Source organism: Antechinus flavipes, chromosome 4 (genome assembly GCF_016432865.1).
Source record: "Antechinus flavipes isolate AdamAnt ecotype Samford, QLD, Australia chromosome 4, AdamAnt_v2, whole genome shotgun sequence".
NCBI lineage: Eukaryota > Metazoa > Chordata > Mammalia > Dasyuromorphia > Dasyuridae > Antechinus > Antechinus flavipes.
The window spans coordinates 412,197,309-412,218,787 of record NC_067401.1 but is presented as its reverse complement, the minus strand read 5'-3'; the positions used below and the strand labels follow the sequence as shown (position 1 = coordinate 412,218,787).

At 35.1% G+C, this 21,479-nt stretch overlaps 1 protein-coding gene across 3 annotated transcripts in view; it reads right to left on the bottom strand.

The window, feature by feature from the left end:
- Positions 1-20,934, bottom strand: part of SHCBP1L (SHC binding and spindle associated 1 like) — a 55,856-nt gene extending 34,922 nt beyond the window's left edge. For all 3 annotated transcript variants that reach the window (XM_051998815.1, XM_051998816.1, XM_051998814.1), the window contains exons 1-5: positions 19,888-20,934; positions 17,267-17,416; positions 8,990-9,204; positions 5,822-5,908; positions 5,161-5,379 (exon numbers count right to left, since the gene is read on the bottom strand). In XM_051998815.1, the coding sequence (XP_051854775.1) occupies positions 5,161-5,379; positions 5,822-5,908; positions 8,990-9,204; positions 17,267-17,416; positions 19,888-20,289 (1,073 nt within the window). In that variant the 5' untranslated portion in view covers positions 20,290-20,934. The remainder of the gene's footprint in view (positions 1-5,160; positions 5,380-5,821; positions 5,909-8,989; positions 9,205-17,266; positions 17,417-19,887) is intronic.
- Positions 20,935-21,479: the final 545 nt, after the last annotated feature.

Here is a 21,479-nt window from a genome sequence, read left to right as displayed (position 1 = left end):
AAAAAAAAAAAACAAGCCTTCAGGTACCTGAGTGGAAAGACAGCCTCAGTCTTAGAAACTTTCATCTTGAAGGCGGGTCTGATGGAAAGTAGAAGTAGAAAGATGGAAAAGAATAAAGTAGAAGACCTCCCACTGTAGAGAAATGCCAACTACATTCTGTGCTGATCAAATCAGTTCCAGGCTATGACTACTAGCACACACCTGGTGAGTGCAGTAGAGAGGGCAGGGATCCTGATGGCTGTGCGCACTTGCAGGAGAACAGAGTTTCTGGTTTCAGTGCCAGTGCAGAGAGGACAGCTGAAGGTAGGGAGCAAGATCATTTGCAATACAGCATGTCCAGGGGCCCTATCTGTGGCTTAAGGATAGAGAGGAAAACCCAGAGACAGACCTCAGAAAATAACAAAACGACTTGACACTTGCAGCATCATTCTCCATATCTAGAAACTACAATATGATTATACTAATAGCTGCTAAAATAAAATTAAAACAAAAGTGATACAAGCAAAAGATAATGGAATTACTAAAGAAAAGCCACTTTTTTAAAAAATGAGAAACATCAAATAGTCCCAAGCACAAAAAGAGTTATGAAAGAATTTTAAAAGGACTTTAAAAATCAGAGATATTGAGAAAAAATTAGAGCAATCCAAGAAAATCAACAAAATTATGAAAAGAAAGTCAACCAACTAGAAATAGAGAGAATCAAAAACTTAAGGAAGAAAATTAAGTCCCTGAAAACTAGAATTGGGCAAGAACCACCAAATGACATTCTAAGATATCAAGAAATCATAGAACAAAATAAAAAGAATGAAAAAAAAAGGGAAAGCAAAACGTATCATCAAAAAAGCAACCAATCTAGAGAATGGATCCTATTGGACTACCTGAACATTACAATTTTTTTTAAAAATCACCACATAATTATTACAAGAAATTATCAAAATTGATCTTAAGTTCTAGAACAAGAAAGCAAAATAGAAATAGAAAAAAAATCCACTAATTACCATCTGACAGAGATCTCAAGAGTCTCAAGTCTTTACAAGAATATAGCCAAACTTCAAAGCTCCTAGGTTAAGGAGAAAATATTGGAAGCAACCAGAAAAAAAAAATTTTAAATATAGAGCTACAATAAGGATTATACAAGACCTAGCAGCTATTCCAATGAAAGACCAAAGGTATTGGAATACTATATCTGTAGAGCAAGAGTTGATTACAATCAAGGGTAACATACCCAGCAAAGTTAAGTATAATTCAGAATGGAAAATTTACCAAACTCAAAGACTTTTCAGGGCTTTGTGACAAAAACTCCAGAATTTAAGGGAAAATTTATTATATAACATCTAGGAGAAATTATTATAAAGGACTATAATATTATATATTATAAAGGACTCAAGGTCAAATTGTTTACTTAATTTATGTGAAAATATTATCAGTACTCTTATGATATCATTATTTGGGTAGTCTGTAAAAATGTGCTAAGCTGAATACGATGGGATAATTCCAAAAAAATAAAATAAAGCTGTGTGGGAAGAGATAAAAAGGAATCATCATTTCATACAAATGAGGCACAAAGGGAAAAAGTGATATAGAAGCTAATAGGAAGATAATTAATGCTGGAGTTTATTCTCATCAAGAATGAGTTAAAGAGGGAATAACACATATATCTAGGTTATAGAAATCTTTTAAATTCAGTTAGGTGTAAGAGGTTATGTAAGAGCAGGATAGAGGAAGAGGATGGGTAGGTTAAGAGGTTAAGGTAGGAAGAGGAGAGTAAAGTAGTGGATAGAAGTAAAGAGAGAAGTGAGAAGGCATAGGGTAAAAAGGTGAGAAAAATAATGAGGAAAAATAGGAAGGATGAAAAAACACACAAGCAATTAGCTTATAATGTGAATGAGACAAATTTATAGAAACAACATAGTGGATTAAAAATTTGAATCCCACAATATGTTGCTTTCAAGAAACGTGATAAAAACGAGATACAGACAAAGATAAAATAAAGGAAAAGTAGAATTTAGTATGAAAAAATGCAAGGATAATAATCATGATCAGAAAAAGTTAAGTTTTATTCAAAAGTGAAAAATAGAGAAGCTACATGTCAGCAATGTTATTCAATATTGTTTTAGAACACTTCAAATACCTAGACGCCATAAAATACCTGAGAATGTATACTTGCCAAAACAGACACAGGAGATATGATAGATATGAATATTAAAAAAATACTTTTTATACAAATAAACTCAGCTATAAATAAGTAATATTTATTGTTCGTGAATAGGTAAAACCAACAATTTTTAAAATGACAATTTTGCCTAACTTATTTATTCAATGTCATTCCAATTAAATTACTAAAAAAATTATTTTACTGAGTTAGAAAAAATAATAAGAATGTTCATTTGGAAGAACTTGATCAGGAAATTCAAAGAAACCAAGGGAAAAAGAAGTAAAGAAAAGTAGGTTCCGCAGTATCAGACTATAAGATAAGAAAAAAAAAGGATAATTCTGATTTTTTAAATTAAAATTTTCTTGTATAAACAAAATCTAAATAGCCAAGAATAGAAGCAAAGCAGAAAATTGGGGGAGAAGGGAAACATTCCAAGATAATCTCTCAGATAGGATGTTGGCATAATTGGATTGGCATAATGCTGTAATATAAAAAATGAGCTAGTTCATTTAGAAAAACAGGGAAAGACTTAGACTCATGAAGAAAGATGCTACTTACCAACTTCAGAGAAACAGATAATAGGAGGAAATAAGCATAGCATAGTCTTATATATGTGTGTATGAGTATATATTTGCATGTTTATAAATATCTATATCTATTTCTATGATTAATTGTAGCATTCTTTAGGATGGTGGGGGGAGGTAAAAGAAGAAAAAAATAAAGTAAAAAGCAACAACAGAGAACAAAAGAAAACCAAAAGAAAACTTTACAGCAAAGAAAAGTTGAGCAGCTTTTAAAACAATAGGTTTTTCTCAAAATGGAAATTTATTGTTGAATATTGAATCCTCTTTTATGGTCTACTGTGTACATAGCAGTCTTTTTTTCCCCTCTTCTCATTTTGAATTTAAGTTTAAACTTTTAAAAATTTGCAAAAAAAAAAAACTAAACCCGATAACAACCACCACCACCCACCAAGTACAAAATGTGGCATAAGAAATATCAGTCAAGAAATCTGATGAAACAAGTGAATGAATCATGTTGTAAGTCATGAGTAAGAGAACAGATGGCTAGCTCAAGAGGCAGCACTGGTACCCACAAAATGTAAAAAAGAAAAAAAAAAAAAAAGATGACCCTATGATATACTAGGGTAAATCCTCTAAATAGGATCTTTGGAGAACATGAATGAGAATCCCACTTGATTGTTACCTTTTGCCCTGATCCATCACTGCATCAACTATACAGTAAAGTATTAGGATAGAAGCTAAGTTTTTTGAGGACATGGATCATTTCATTTTTGTCTATCTCTAGCACTTAGAAGAGAGCTTTAATCCATCAACAGATATCTATCAAGCATCTACTATGTGCCAAGCTCTGAACTAAAATCAGGGAACACAAAAAGAAGCAAAAGCCAATTCTTACTTTCAAAAAGTTCACAATCTAATGGGGAAGACAAGTAAACAAATCCATACCAAAAGAGCTATACATGGGATAAAAAAAAAATTAAGAGGAAAAGCATTAGAATTAAAAGGGGTTAAGTTGAGATTTTAGACTGTACTTAAAGCCAAGTCTTTTTGTGGTGGCAAAGAATTGGAAATTGAGGGGATGCTGCATCCTCAGTTGGGAATGGCTGAACAAATTATGACATTTGATGAAGTATTATCATGTGTGTGTGTGATGAAGTACTATTATGCTAAAAGAAATAACCAGGGGAATGGTTTCAGAAAAAAATGCAAAGCTTATATGAACTTATACAAAATGAAGTGAAAAGAGCCAGGAGGATCATTGTGCATAGCAACAGCAATGTTGTAATGATGATCAACTGTAAAAAATTGGCTACTTTGAACAATACAACCATTCAAACTAAGAGAGAGAACTGATGAATTCTCAGTGAAAACTGAAGTATAATTTTCTCACTTTATTTTTCTTGCTTAGTTTTGAAATATGGCTAAAATGGAAATGTTTTGCACTTTTCATATGTATAACTGATATATTGCTTGCCTTCTCAGTGGATAGAGGCGGATTTAAACTTAATGTTTAATGATTGATTATAAAAAAATAAAATAGCAACCATTTTCTCTGACCAATATTAAAATAGGGAAAAAATGACAGGAGAAAAATCTGTTTTGTTATTTATAACATCCTATGAGAGGCAATAAAATTCCCTTATTAAAAGTTATGGAATGAATTTTTAAATTCTATGACATACTGACTAAGGGATTATTTCTTATAAACTATATATCTATTCAAAGATAGAGACTAAACCTGTGAAATTACTGATACAGGAAACTACCAGATGAGGAAACTCTTTCCAATGCAGGTTGGTATTTTCTCTGCAAATTACAGTCTCAAGAGAATTGTGTAATGCCCCAATACATTAAGGACCTCGCTCACTGTCAAATAGCTAAAATGTGTTAAGGGAGGAATTGAATCAGCCCTTAGATGGTAGAAAATGTAACTATAAAAAAATGGTAATAATTTGAAAATGTCCATCACTGCTGTCTTTACAAAGGCCATCTCCCAAGTCCTGGAATTCTCTTTCTTCTCAATTCTGCCTTTTGGAAGGCATAACCCCATCAAAACTCAGTTCAACTATGACATCAAAAGACGTCCTGATTTCTTCAGTTGTTAGTACTTTACTCCCCTATAAAACTTTTTTCTAAGTTTATGTTTAGTTATTTATATACACTTTTCCCCCAAGAAATGAATGTAATTTCTTGTTCCCATTGCCTACAGTACAATAAACGCCTGTTGACTTGAATAAGAATGGCTTAAAAAAGGTAGCATATCAATATAATGTAAGACTTATTATCATACTTAATTGCATTAAAGTGGAATACAGACATATGGAAAAGCATAAATATATATACATACACATATATAAACATACATATATATAAATAAATAAAATAGTTTACTTGATTTTAGCTTGAAAGTTCATAATAAATAACTCATTAAAAAAAATCACTCCATATTTTATTGCTATTTGAGATGAAGTGGATACTTACCTGAGGCGTAAATCTTCCCACATCTTCAACAACCCACATAGCATTACAATTTCATAGTATTTTTTCCAACATTCAACAGCTTCTGCTGCAGATGGATCTTCTTTAATATTGCTTTGGTATTCAATCAGTTCCACGCGCTTGTTTTTGTACTTCTCCAAAGTTTTTTTAAATCGCTGTGCAATAGGACCGGGAATTGTACCATCCTGGATATCACACCACCTAAGAAATACAAATATAATTTTTATTTTCTGAAATATAATTTAGAGCCAAATTTAAGTGCAAAATTTAAGAGCCACAACGGAGCTTGGTGCTAATAATCTAGCCCAATCTTAATTTTGCAGATAATGAATCATGGTCCAGATTGATAAAAATGATAATTTTATAAAGTTCAAAAGTATCCTACAAAAGTTGGGATTCAAACTCGTCTTGTGACTAAAAATTCAATATTCTTTCCATTAAATCAGAGATGTCAAACTTACAAAATTCCCAAATATAAGATATAAATCTATCCCAGATTAAAATGTAATTGGGAAATGCTTAACAAGATAAATAAAAATATAACAATGCTAATTTGTGATATTCTACCTTAACATGCTGCCCATAGGGATCCACTTTTGAGTTTGACATTGTTATACTAGATCATTTGTCAAAATATACTTACAGATTAATTCTTTCTTCAATTAGGGCTGTATAATTCTCACAGCTTTCTTCATCATCCCAGTCTCTCCAAAGGAAATCATAGAAAAACCTAAGATAAATCCAAATTTTCTTCATGATAAAAAATTTGTCCAAAAATATGAGGAATGGTTAAATAAGTTGTATGATTACATTAACAATGAAATACTGTAATGTAATTAAGAGAGATATGAGATATCTATAGAAAACTGAAAAGATCTATATGAGATAATGCAAAATGAAAAAAAGCAGATAAGCATGAAGAATATACCAACTAAATTATATAAGAAAAAAGTAAACAGAAAAAGTATTCCTGAGGACTAAGAGAGATTAAACTAAAAAACTGTCATGATAATTTATATATTGAAATTAAACTAAACAAATTTAGTTGGTTATATTGAGGTTTTATATTCATCTTTTGTTAAATTTTTAAAAATTTATAACCTTAAAAATTATCAACAATTTGTAAAATTTAAAACTTTGTAAGCTTTTCTCAGAAATTAAAACTTTGAAATATTTTTCAAAGGCACTAAAATAAGACATAGAGGCTGAAAAATGCTAAGTCCAATGTTTTACCTTAGACTATCACAAATTCCTGTAGGAAAAATACCATTATTGCTATTGAAAGAAAGCTTCAAAGTTAATAAAATGTTATGGTTTTGTCCCCAGAAGGATTAAGAAATGGGGAAAATAAGAAAATAAATCCACATAACCTACTAGCAGCTCTGACAAACCTCAACTGACATGGTCATGTGATGATACAAGGTGAAAGAAAGAATAGTGAGATAATTGAAGTAAACATTAGTTTGACAACATATAAGCAAGGTCTTGGGATAAGCAGTACAAGTGTCTCATGAAGCAGGGAGCTCTACGAAGAGAAAATGAAGAAGGCACAGGAAATGTATAACTGGCAACAGGAATAAATGGTACTAATAATCACATATTGATTATCTTTTTAACATGTTTAAATGGAGGCAGGATGTTTGTGGTTTATTCCCTAGACTTATAAATAAGTCTTAATAAAAAAAATAAGCTCTATAACTGGAATTATGCTCAAAAAAGCTATCAAACTGTGCATACCCTTTGATCCAGCAGTGTTACTACTGGGCTTATATCCCAAAGAAATCTTAAAGAAGGGAAAGGGACCTGTATGTGCACCAATGTTTGTGGCATCCTTGTTTGTAGTGGCCAGAAACTAGAAACTGAGTGGATGCCCATCAATTGGAGAATGGTTGAATAAATTGTGGTATATGAATATTATGGAATATTATTATTCGGTAAGAAATGACTAGCAGCAGTTACTAAAACCATCTGGTATTGGCTAAGAAATAGACTAGTTGATCAATGGAATAAGTTAGGTTCAAAGGACAAAACAGCCAATAACTTTAATAATATAGTGTTTGACAAATCCAAAGATCCCAGTTTTTGGGATAAGAATGCATTATTTGACAAAAATTGCTGGGAAAATTGGAAATTAGTATGGCAGAAACTAGGCATTGACTCACACTTAACACCATACACCAAGATAAGGTCATGACCTAGGCATAAAGAATGAGATTATAAATAAATTAGAAGAACATAGGATAGTTTACCTCTCAGACCTGTGGAAGAGGGAGGAATTTATGACCAAAGAAGAACTAGAGATCACTACTGACCACAAACTAGAAAATTTCGATTATATCAAATTGAAAAGTTTTTGTACAAACAAAACAAATGCAGACAAGATTAGAAGGGAACAATAAACTGGGAAAACATTTTTACAGTCAAAGGTTCTGATAAAGACCTCATTTCCAAAATATATAGAGAATTGACTCTAATTTATAAGAAATCAAGCCATTCTCCAATTGATAAATGGTCAAAGGATATGAACAGACAATTCTCAGACGAAGAAATTGAAACTATTTATAGACATATGAAAATATGCTCCAAATCATTACTAATCAGAGAAATGCAAATTAAGACAACTCTGAGATACCACTACACACCTGTCAGATTGGCTAGAATGACAGGGAAAGATAATAGGGAATGTTGGAGGGGATGTGGGAAAACAGGGACACTGATACATTGTTGGTGGAATTGTGAACACATCCAGCCATTCTGGACAGCAATTTGAAACTGTGCTCAAAAAGCTATCAAACTGTGCATACCCTTTGATCCAGCAGTGTTTCTACTGGGCTTATACCCCAAAGAGATACTAAAGAAGGGAAAGGGACCTGTATGTGCCAAAATGTTTGTGGCAGTCTTGTTTGTAGTGGTTAGAAGCTGGAAAATGAATGGATGCCCATCAATTGGAGAACAGTTGAGTAAATTGTGGTATATGAATGTTATGGAATATTATTGTTCTGTAAGAAATGACCAACAGGATGAATACAGAGAGGACTGGCAAGACTTACATGAACTGATGCTGAGTGAAATGAGCAGGACCAGAAGATCATTACTTACTTCAACAACAATATTATATGATGATCAATTCTGATGGACGTGGCCCACTTCAACAATGAAATGAACCAAATCAGTTCCAATAGAGCAGTAATGAACTGAACTAGCTACACTCAGTGAAAGAACACTGGGAGGTAACTATGAACCACTACATAGAATTCCCAATCCCTCTAGTACTGTCTGCCTGCATTTTTGATTTCCTTCACAGGCTAATTGTACACTATTTCAAAGTCCAACTCTTTTTATACAGCAAAATAACTGTTTGGACATGTATACATATATTGTATTTAACTTATACTTTAACATATTTAACATGTATTGGTCAACCTGCCATCTGGGGGGCAAGGGGTGGGGAGGAGGGAAAAAGTTGGAACAAAAGGATTTGCAACTGTCAATGCTGAAAAATTACCTATGCATATATTTGTAAATAAAAAGCTATAATTAAAAAAAGAGGAAAAAAATAAGCTCTAATCACAGCAAAGTTTCTTATCCCAATATATATTCCCGAGAGAAAGAACAACCATAAAGTAATTTCGAATACTACAGAGATTAAATAGGCACTGGGTGAATTGAACACAGTACTACAGAATCAAAATAAAATAAAACCAAACCAAAAAAAAATTTGTCAAGAACCTTCCATGTACAAAGGCTGAAAATCAAGTAAAATGAGCACAATGAATGTTATTAACTTAAAACCAATGAAAAATACTAATACCTTACAACTTCCAAGGCCAGGGCAATATCATGTATATCATCATCTTGTCCTTGAACTGGATAAACTTCCAAAAGAGGTACACTGTGTTCTAATTCTTCCAAGGTTTCATCAATCAAATCCCTTGGAATATTTGCAATATTAGATGAAAAGGGTTCAGCAACAGATACAGTGACTTTGAAACAAGATGATGAGCTTTGGCGTGGTTTACAAGTTACCTAAAATAAATGTTAGAAGACAAAAAATTAGGGATTTTGTTTACTTTTCTAAAGTATTTCTTTTTTTTTTTTTAATGTGGCCCAATTATGCAGTTTTTAAAATTAAAGCTTTCTGACTTAAATTCATGTAAGAGTTATTTAATTCTAATCATGTGTCAACTAATTTCATTTAAAAGTAGTTTTTTGTTTACAACTTGTACTTTAGAAATTACATTAGCATAAAGGTACATGAAAGCATTGGTTGCATATTTTCAATGGTATTTCTAAAGCGGCAAATAGATTCTTAGTAAAAGATTACAACTTCACTGAAATTTTTGGAGGTATGAACTATTCATTTACTAAATATTTTAAATGTAAATATATTCAATTATATTCCAATATTAAGATACTAAATATATCTACACAAACTGGAGATTTCTAATGAGATATGGAAAAACCAAGTTAGTGGGCAGGAAATACCTGTGTAAAGCTTGTACCAAAGATTACATAAAATTAGCTCTTAGGGGGAAAGAACTTTAGAAATTATGTGAGGAGTACTTGTAGGCATCAGGCCCTCTGCCTCCATAGCTAATATTTATTCCACAACACCACACCACCTTTTTCCTGACAAATTTGTTTCACAAATAACTGTTTACACATCAATAACAATCTCCTTTCCAATAAATTCATAAAACTCAATGTTAGCATTGATTGACCAACTTCCCAGTTTTACTACTTTATAGAAGTACTGAGTCTTGTAATGGATCCCCAATATCTTTTTAGCAGAATTAAAACCACAAGATAGAGGATCTAGGCAGCTAAGGGGCGCAGAAGAAAGTAAAGAGCTGGATCCTGGAGTCTGAAGGTCCTGAAAAATCTAACCTCCCATCTGGGGAGATAAGAATGCATAAGAATGGGGATAATAATAGCACCTACCTCCCAGGATTGTTGTAGGGATTACATGAGTTAACAACTGTTAAGAGCTTAGCACAGAGCTACATATAGTAATTGCTACATAAATCTTAGCTATTATTATTACAGATTATGCCTCTGTTGTATGGATTTCATAAAATGAACTTCATAATACAAATCCATGAAAGTAGATGTATGGGATGAAAATTTACTCAACTGAAATAAAAAATTCATCTATCATGGTGTTAAAAATCGCTAGGGGCAAGTCACTTAACTCTTGATCTGTAAGATGTGGAAGTTGAACTAAATGATCTAACCAAACCCAAAATAACATGACACAATGATTACTGTTTATATTCAAAGAACAAATGTTTCTCCCAAATTGATCATGACAAAAAATTTAGATATGAAACCTTATTTTCTTATTGAATTCAAAACTAAAACTACATGCCTTTAAAATAAAATTTTCTGGTCATAAGATAGAACAAAAATTATACAATTTAATTTTAATTTTAAAATGGTGAATTTAAAAGCAAATTGATCATTTAAAAATAGAAATGCACAATAAATCACAATCAACTCAAATTAAATATGCTATTGTTCATTATTCCCCATCTTATTGTGTTACTTTTTCCCCTCTGCTATTCAAAAGAGCTAAAATCACCTTGGGCCACATAAATTGCTTTATTATATTTCTTTTAAAAATTATTTAGCTGAAGAGGTGCAGTAGATAGAACACCAGTCCTGAAGTTAGGAGGCCCTAAATTCAAATCTGGTCTCAGACACTTAACATTTCCTTGCTGTGTGACCCTGGACAAGTCACTTAAGCCCCAATGGCCTCGGCCAAAAAAAAAAAAAAAAAAAAGTCAATTGTAATATATAATATCAAATATTACATTGATTACATGATTATTTTTATATAAATATATATATACACAAACATATATATATATATATATATATATATATATATATATATATATATATACAGTTGAAAAACAATGTGCTTTAAAGCACAGAAAAATGCATTTTTAGTTTCACAAACAAAACCAATGCAGCCAAGAGTAGGAGGAAAGGAGGAGAACTGGAAAGAAAATTTTCCAGCAAAACTTTCTGATGAAGGGCCTACATAAATTGAAGTAACATAACCAGTACTTAGAGAACAATATACACAGTAGTAGCAATATTGTATAATAATCAACTGTGAACAGTTATTCTCAGCAATACAATGACTCCAGACAATTCTAAAGAATTCATGATTTAACAGGCTATCCACCTCCAGAGAAAGAACTGATGATCTGAATGTAGATCAAGTATCCTTTTATTTACTTTTTTTTGGTCTCTGTTTTCTTTCACAACACAACTAATACAGAAATATATGTTGAATGATTGCACATATATAACCCCTAAATTGCTTGCTGTTTCAAGAGAGGGGAAAGAAAATAATTTTAAATTCAAATTTTTTTTTAAATGGCAAAATTATTTTTTACAAAAGACAACATAATAAATAAGCTGTCATGCTCAATATTTCTTATAGCACAAAAATATTACATCACAATCACATACAACTTATTCAGTCATTCCCTAACTGATGGGCATCACCTCAATTTCCAATTTTTTGCTACCACAAAAAAGAGCTGTTTTAAATATTTTTGTACATGTGACTTTTTTTTCTTTTTCTCTGATCTCTGAGATCCACATACCTATTAATGGTATCTGCTGGGTCAAAAGTTCCAATTTGCTCTCCAGAATGGATGGATCAATTCACAACTCCACCAACAATGCATTAATGTCCCAATTTTTCCACACCCCCTCCAACATTTGTTATTTTCCTTTTCTGTTATGAAGGTATGAAGGGATACCTCAGAGTTATTTTAATTTGCATTTCTCTAATCAATAGTGATTGAGAGCATTTTTTTCATATTATTTTAGATAGCTTTGTTTTTTTCTTCTGAAAATTTTCTGTTCATATTCTTTGACTATTTCTCAATTGGGGAATGACTTGTTCTCTTAAAATTTGACTCACTTTTCCTTATGTATTTGCAAAATAATGCCTTTAACAGGGGAAATTTATGAAAATTTGTTTCCCCAGTTTGCTTTTTTACTTCTTGAAAGGAAATCTTGCCTGCACTGTTTGTTTCTGCAAAACCTTTTTACTTTGATGCAATCAAAACTATCTATTTTACATTCATAATATTCTTTGTTTTAATCATAAATGCTTCTCTTATCCATAAATCAGACAGGTAAAATACTCCATTTCCCCCTAATTTGCTTATGGTATCACTCTTTATGTTTAAATCATATATCTATTTTGGCCCTTAGTTTGGCAAAAAGTGCAAAATATTGGTCTACACCTAGTTTTTTTCAAACTGCTTTACTATTTTCCCAATAATTTTTTTTTCAAATAGTGAATGATTGTTCCAAAAGCTTCAATCTTTGTGTTTATCACACACTCACTCACCATGGCCATTTACTACTATGTATTGTGAATCTACTATTCCACTGATCCACCATTCTATTTCTTAGTACCAATTTGTTTTGAGAAGTACTTTTTGAATGCAATTTTTACTGCATTGTGGTCAGAAAAGGATGCTTTTAATATTTCTGCTTTTATGCATTTGATTGTGAGATTTTTATAACCTTTTACATGTTCAATTTTTGTGAAGGTGCCATTCACTACTGAGAAAAGGTACACTCCCTTCTATTCCCATTCAATTTTCTCTAGAGCTATCATATCTAATTTTTCTAAACTTCTATTCATCTCTCCTTAATTTCTTTTTTGTTTCTGTTTAGATTTACTTAGTTTTGAGAAGGGAAAGGTAAAGCTGCAAAAAATGATATAATGATGGCTATGCTTGCTTTTTTTTTTAAACCTCAGCTGAAACATAATAGATTTTGGTACAACCCCTTATTTTTAATCTGTGTGTGTATGTGTCTGTGTGTGTGTCTATTTCAAAATTTTTTCTTGTAAAGAACATTTTTTGCTGGATTTTTAAAAAATTCATTCTGCTCTGTGCTTGTTTTATAGGTAAATTAATCCCACTCACATTCAGTTAAGATTACTGTGTATTTTCCTTCATCCTATTTTTCCCATTTATCCTTCACTTTTACTTTGTTCCTCCCCCAAAATCTTATTTTGCTTGACCATTATTTTTTCTTAATCTGCTATCCATTCTTTTAGCACCCCAACTCCAACCCCTTTCCCTATTACCTCTCTATAGGGTAAGATAGATTTCTATCTCCAACTGAGTGTTATTCCCTATTTCAAGCAATTCCAATGTAAGGTTGAAGTACTGTTCCCACTCCCCATTTTTCCCTTCCACATAAAAGCTCTTCCTTTCTTGCCTCTTTTATCTAAGATAATTTCCTCCATTCTTCCTTTCCCTTTACCCCCTCAGTACATTCCTTTTTTACCCCTAAATTGTATTTTTTCCCATTATAGTTAACCCACACTTGTTCCCTCTATTTGTACTCTTCCTAACTGCCCTGAGCCTAAAAGCAGTAATAATGATAAAGTTCTTAGGAGTTGTAAGTTGTATCATTTTCTTGCATAAGAATATAAACAACTTGATCTTAATGAATCCTTTGATTTCTTTTTCATGTTTACCTTTCTATGCTTTTCCCTGAGTCTTGCATTTGAAAACCAGGTTTTCTATTTAGATGTTTTTTTCATAAGGATTATACTCAATTTTGCTAGACAGGTTATTTTTGTTATTCCAGTCCTTGCTTCCTTACCCTCTGGGATATCTCATATCCCCAAACTCTCCAATCCTCTAATGTGAAAAATCTTGATAAATCTTGTGTGATCCTAACTGTAGCTCTACATCATCTGAATTTTTTTTTCTGGCTGGCTGCAATATTTTCTACTTGATCTGGGAGCTCTGGAATTTGGCTATAATATTCCTAGCAGTTTTCATTTTGCATGTTCTTTCAGGTGACTGGTGGTGGATTCTTTTCATTTCTATTTTCTGCTGGATCTAAGTTTCCTTGGGCAGGTTTCCTTGATAATTTCTTTAAATATGATGGATAGATTTTTTTTTGATCATGGTTTTTAGGTAGTCCAATAATTCTTCGACTATCTTTCCTCGGTCTATTTCCCACATCATTTGGTTTTTAATGGAATATTTCACATTTTCCTCTATTTTTTATTCTTTTCACTTAAAAAAAGTTTCTTGATTTCTTAAGGAGTTATTAGCTCCCATTTGCTCAATTCTAATTTTTAAAGAATTACTTTCTTCAATGAGCTTTTGTATCTTTTTTAATGTTGCCAATTCTACTTTAAAAGAAGTTTTTTTCATTTATTTTGTGCCTTTTTTTAAACTATACTGTTGACTCTTTATAATTTTTTTGCATCATTCATTTCTTTTACCAATTGTTCCTCTACCTCTCTTACATGATTTTGAAAAACCTTTTTGAGCTCTTCCAGGAATTCTTGTTGGACTTGTGCCCAATTCACATTTTTCTTTTAAGTTTTACTTATAGGTGTTTTGACTTCAGTCTTCTGAGACTTAATATTCCCTGTCACCTAAGTAACTTTTTATAGTCAGGTACTTTTCCTCTTGACTTTGGAATTGTGACCAAGATCCCTACTCTCCTGGATCTGCAAGTGCTACTGTTCTTTTCTACCTTGAAACTATGACCAGAATGCCTAATCCCTTGTGAGCAACCTCAAGCACTCTTCTCTGCCCTGGAACTGTGCCCATATCCCTGTGTACCTTATCTCCAGCACCCTGTTCCTCTTTGCTTTTGAACTTCAACTCAGAACTATGTCTGGGCAATGCAACAAAATTCTGACTCCCATGCCAGCAAAGGGTCCCCAGTAATCTTTCTGCTCGGTTGTCCTTCCTCCAGACCCTTACCTTCTGTGGGCGGAGAGCCCCTCCAAAGCCTGCAGCTGGTGTTACTGCGGCCCAACTACCCCTCTTCTCGGATAAGAACTCTGCTGCTAACCTCCTAAGTTGTCTTGAGCTGGAAAATGATTTTATTCAGACCTTTGTTGGCTTTGCTATTCCAGAATTCACTATGAAGCATTATTTTAAAGCTGACTGGAAGGAAATCTGGGAGAGTTCAAGTGCACTCCTGCTTTTACTCTGCTCCCTTGGCTTCATTTCTTCTTGGAGGTCTTTAAGCAAAGGCTAGATGACCAGAGTTCCCCTCAAATTCTGATATAACTAAGGAAGATGGTGCAACAAAATACAAAGTCAGGTCTCTGGGGAGTTAATCTTGCCATGGGCCTCATTGTATGGATCTTTGAGATCTAAGAATCAGTAGCATAGGCTCAGGAAAACCCAAATTGTAAAAAGTTGAAATGAGAAAAGTAACAAAACTGAAGAATTAGACATGGGCAACTTTACCAATATGTTTAATAAAGAATAGGAAAATACAGATCAGAGTATCCATATGTAATAAAAGCGTCAATAGAACTGAGAAGACCTGGGCATATTTATAGATAGCAAGGACTAAGTGAAGAAAGAGGTTGAAAATGTTTCTGGGAAAAGGAATAGCTACTAAAGGAAGGTTCTTTAAAAAGTAAGAATAAGGACACAGAGAGCAGTTAAAACAAGACACAGAGAGCAAAGACAAATTGTAAAATGTAGCTTTCACATTAAGTCAATGCTTCCCATTATTTGAAAACTGACAAACTGTCAGAAAAGACTCAAAAGGAATCAGAAAGATATGGGCTCAAATTCTTTCTCTGATGGAGGAGATAACTGGAACCATGAATACAACCCTGGCCTTAGAATCAGAAAAGACTTGTCTTTTTGCACTCGCATTAGAACTCAGACACTTCCTAGCTATGCAACCCTGGGCAAAAAAAATAACCTTGTTTGCCTCAATTTTCTCCTCTGTAAAATGAGCCAGAAGAGGAAATGGTAAACAGCTCTAATATCACTGCCAAGAAAACCTCAAATGGGATCATGAACAGTCAGACATGACTGAAATGCAACTCAATAACAACAAAAACCTGCTTCTGTCACACTGTCCATGTGATCCAAAGCAAGCCACTTAACTTCCTAGACAACTAAGAGTAGAATTAGTAAAGGTGTGACCCTAATTTGATAGAGGGTATTTCCTTGAAGTTCCCTACACCAATGAAATCATGGGTCCAGGAAAAAGAAAAAAAAAAATTCCCAAAAGAACTATAAGTTAACCAAAATCACAAACCTCTCATTCTTTGCTTAATAATCTGTAGGTTCAGAGGTTCTGTGTGATTAAAAATCTTTTATATGAAGATGATGCTACTGACCCCCTTTTTGCTAAGAGAAGTTCTGAATTTTCTAATAATAGTGAATTTTGGTCTATGAATTGTCCAGATTCTTAAAACCTGTTTGCACTTAACTAAAAGTACAGATTTCTAGAATGAATAAATATGCTCCTATGAGTGACTTTGGGAGTGGGGAGAAAAAAGTGATTTGTGGAAGATTCTTTCCATACAAGGCTAACTGACCCTGAGAGGAATCAAACCCACAAACCTGCCCTTTGAAGTAGCTTATTCTAACCAACTGTTCTAACAAGTCTAAACCGTATCTGTGAAGATAATAAGAATTCCAAGTAGAAGCCTGCCCCTATAAAAGTGCTAAAAGATAAGAATTTTACTAAAGAATACTGTGGTCCTTTACTTTTTACTCCAAACCTGAATCTACATAGTAACCCAAACTAATTTAACAGAAGAAAATAAGACACCTTCCCTATGTCATACGTTTTAACCAATAGAAGTTTTTAAATTTGCAATATAGTTTGCAAGTAGAATAATGCTCTAAAGCAGTGGTTCTCAAACTTTTGTTTTTAGTATCTTTATCCTATTAAAAATTATTGAGGATCTCTCCAAAGCATTTTTGTTTATCTGGGTTATATTTATAGACATTTACCATATTGGAAATAAAAACTATTTTTGAATTTGTAGACCCTCTAAAAGGGTTTCAGAGATCCCCAGGATTCTCTAGACCATACCTTGAAAACCACTGCTCTAAAGGATAAACTAAAATTTTATTTTCTAAAGGTAAGTATTAATTAACAATAATTTAAAGCTTAACAACATGCTTTAAAAAAAATTGTAAAAAGACATTATCCAAATCCTACTAAAATAAACCACAAAATAGTAATGTCTAAATCAAGTATTAAGAGAGCCTGATAATTTTATTCAAAAAAGAGTAAATTAAAAATAATTTACCTCAACAAGAACTCCAACAAAAGGTATGGAAGCTTCTTCATATTTGATGAAGAACAACTCTGGATTTGTCTTCCAGACACCAAGCCATTTGTCTTTCATCTTTAATTTTTCTGATAGATATTTGCTCATTGCTTCATCAGCATCCTCTGCCTAGCACAAGCATAATAGAAAATATTAATACCATTGTATTTATGACTAAATTGTCTTGCTGATTTTGATTTAAATATAAATTGATTTAAGTAAAAAGGAACATTCCTTTTAAAGAGGAAATTTGTAAAAACAGAAACCAAAGTAAAATACCACTTGAATATTTTCTTTAGACTTAAAACAAACTGGAAAGAAATATATAAGCATAATAATATAGTATTTTGTAATATACTGAAGACGGGCCTTTCATTCAAAATAGAAATACTATATATTTATCATTCAAAATAGAAATACTGTATATTTATCCAGATGCAAAATAATGTAGTTTCTCTCTAAGTAAAATGATCATTGGAAAAAATAATTCTTTGCTTCAAACTAACTTGTGCAAAAGGATACTGTTTATTATTGAGAGAACTTTTCAGAAACTATTTAATATATGAAAATCTAAAGCACTTTTTCATTTTATAAAAGCAAGCATCAGCATCAAGCAAAGTGTCTTGCTTTGATGTTGGCACAATTTAAATTTAAATTCAAGGATGACAAATGACATTTTTTTTAACTTGAAAGCAACTTGTTTTACAAATAAAACAATAACTTACATACTGATATTTTACCAATTACTACACTAATTTAGTATTCTTTATTTACTTTCATATCAAATGCATTTGGTTCATTTTTAAAAAGTATCTTAACTTTAAAATTTTTATTGAAACCTTCACTCCAGTATTTACTCCCATCCAGTATTTGCATATAACATCTATGGAAATAGGCAAAAATCTAATTTTTCATAAAGGTACACTACAAATATTTATCTTCTGAGAACTATTCCTAAAACAAGAATTCTGGCCATTTTGCACAAAAATCAAAATTGAGTTTATGTTAATAAATGTCCAAACTTTTAATAGTCCAATCTTGAAAAAAATGAAATAAAAAAGTCTATCAGTAATTCCAAGTGTTGCAAATCCACAATGGCAAGGACACATGCCTTCAACTTTTAGGGACCACCAATTAGAAAAACCCTTAGCAAGGCATCCCTTTACTTGTCAAAGTAAACTTCTACACCTGTGGAAAAATAATGTAACAAGTTTATACTGCAGTAATGATAATAAAATTCATTACAGCACAGTAAAAATGTAATGAGAAGAACCAAGAGAATGTATAAGAGCAATATTACCTGAAGAACTAAATTATTCTGAATATTATAATTACTCAAATTAACTACAAAGGGCTTATGAAGGAAGATGCTATCTAACTCCAGGGAAACTTCACTGATAAAGTGAAGTATGTGTCTGTGTGTGTGCACTGGAGAGAGACAGAAACAGAGACAGAGAGAGGGAGGGGAAGAGAGGGAGGGAAGGGAGAAGGGGGGGAGAAAAGGGGAAGAGGAAGGGAAGAGAAGACCGTAGAGAGAGGGAGGAAGAGAGAGAGAGAGATACTAAAAGGTAGTCCTTAAAGGTTTTAGATATTTTCATTTTATCCTAACAGAAATTCTCAGAGGTGCTACTACAACCATCCTCTTTTTACTGATAAGGAAACTGAGGCAAAAGAAGATTACGTGACTTGTCCAGACTCACAAAATTCATAAATGACCAGGCACTCAATTTAATATCCAGAGATGAAGAGGCAAAAAGCCCTTATTCTCAATCTAATAAGGGAGGCAAGCAAACAAGCTTGTACAAACAAACTATAAGTGGAAATATAGGAAATGATTGAGCAGGAAGGCCCTAGAATCAAGAAGGATTAAGAAAGGCTTTCTGTGGGGCTGAGTTTTTAGTTGGGACTTGAAGGAAACAGAGGAGAAAGCAGGACAGGGCCCCTGGACCACAAACAGTCTGGTAGGAGAAGGTATCGGGAGACTGGAAGGGCCTCGGGTGCCCCGAGGGGCGCAGTGTTGGTCCAGGGTGACAGGGAGCCTTGGAAAAGACTTGATAGGGGTGGATGAGATGGCCCGGCAAGACTCGGGCTTTGGGGATATTACCCTCAAGTCTCAGCTCAAGTGCCACAGGAACTTCAATTGTTTCCACTCACAACCCTTTTTGCCGGTAAAAAATTATCACCCGCCCTGAGGTAGGCAACACCGGCGGCCAAAAAGTCGCCACTAGGTGACAGCTGCGGCTGTGCTCCCCAGGAGGTCCTTTCCCCCACCAGAGCCCCGCAGTCCCCCGGGGGCTCGGTGCAGGGGCGCCGCTAGGCCCGGAGGGAAGAAACCCCGGTAAATTGTGCCCGAGACTACGACCTCCAGGCATCCGCCCCGAACAATGCCCTCTTCTCTGGAGCCCACCCGAGGGCCCTCTTGCTGTTGGATGACCTAGGGGGAGGGGGATTGGTCCTGGGCCGGCACATCTGCCATTTACTAGTCGGATAACCTGGGCAGGTCATCCAAACTTGGCTGCCTTGGTTTCCCCCAATGTGAAATGGGGAAACTCTGTAGCAAGGTTATTAGGGGGCTCCGCCCTTCCCCGACGGGGCCTCACCTTACAGCCCTGCAACACCTGATCGCAATAGAGCGCCACCTTCTCGTCCCGCCACATGCCCCTCATGGGGGACGCGCAGACTGGCGGCAGAGGCTGCGCCTCCTCCTCCTCCTCCTCGTGCACCGAGAGCAGGCTCTCCTCCTCCTCCTCTTCCTCCTCGCCGTCTCCGCCGGGGCCCTCGGCCTGGGGGATGGGCAGCAGCTGCAGCCGCCGCCTCGCTGCCTCTCGGCCCGCTCTGCCCTTCACGGGCCTCGGGGAGGCCACCACCGACCGCACCGGGGACAGACCGCTTTTGGCGGCCCCTTCTTCGAGGACCGAAAAAGCGACCTTCTCCCCGCGCCTCCCGGGGCTGATCACCAGAGGCGAGTCCTCCGTCTCGGTATTGTCGGGTCCCGACGCCATCTCGTCTGCAGCTTGGCCTCGAGGTAGAGCCGTTAGCACTTTTCCCGCCCAGCAAAAAGCTGGCAATGAGCACGCGGCGCGCTCCCTGGCGCCGCAACGAGCAGCGGCGGCGACGGAGACAGCGCGCGGCACGACTGGAGGGGAGCAGCCACGTGGCCTACAGGTTCCCCCCACCTTCTTCCGACACCCTGTGCGTACGCATACACAACCACCTTCTGCGCATGCTCCTCCACTTTATAAGGTGGGGGGTGATGTCACCACAGCGCCTCTTTTTTTCTAGGAAGATGTTCTTCAGGAGCGAGTCTTTTTTATGTTCTTGATGGAGGAGTCGCACTTAATAAATGAGAATTTAACGGACTCTGATCCCTGACGCCACGCATAGACACCCAAGCACACGAATACAAGTCCGCCCAGAGGACACGGGCCTCTACACCTTCTGCTGGGCTGGTGCTAAGGCCTGGCCCATTTCTAAAGCAAAGGGGCCTGCGGGCACTTCATCCCTTTGGGAACTGAGTGACCCAAGGACCGCACCGCTGGGAGCTCCGCTAATCTTGCAGGATAGGCCTGGAGGAAAGACAAAAACCAGCCGCCCGACCCCCAGGGAGCTTGTGCTGCAGGGAGTGGGGACGCAAGCCGGGTCCAGAGTCTGCCCCCACACTGAGGCGTGAACGCAATGACCCAGAAAGCGGGCGGGAAGGTCAGAGACCCCCAAATGACTGAATAATGTAGACACATGTGTGTGTACGTGCATAGAGGCGGTGTGGGTGTGTTGTTACAGGGTCTGCACACACAGCCACATACCGCCTGGGAGTACACATTTATACGTGGGCATCCTGGGTAAATGTGTGTCCGTGCGCAATGGGTGTATACGTCCGCATCTCCTGCGCGTGAGTGCAGATGTATGTACATAGGAGTGTGTGTGTGTGTGTGGTATGTACACACACTAACAGCATTGCACAATATATGCCTATATTAGTATATGTGCGCTTTATATGTATCCATGCACATATGTGCATATATAGATACGTATATATTATGAGTGTGGGTATAGATGTATATACATAGGAGTGTGTGTGTGTGTGGTATATACAGACACAGCATTATATAATATATGCCTATATTAGTATATGTGCGCTTTATATGTATCCATGCACATATGCGCATACATAGATACGTATATATTATGAGTG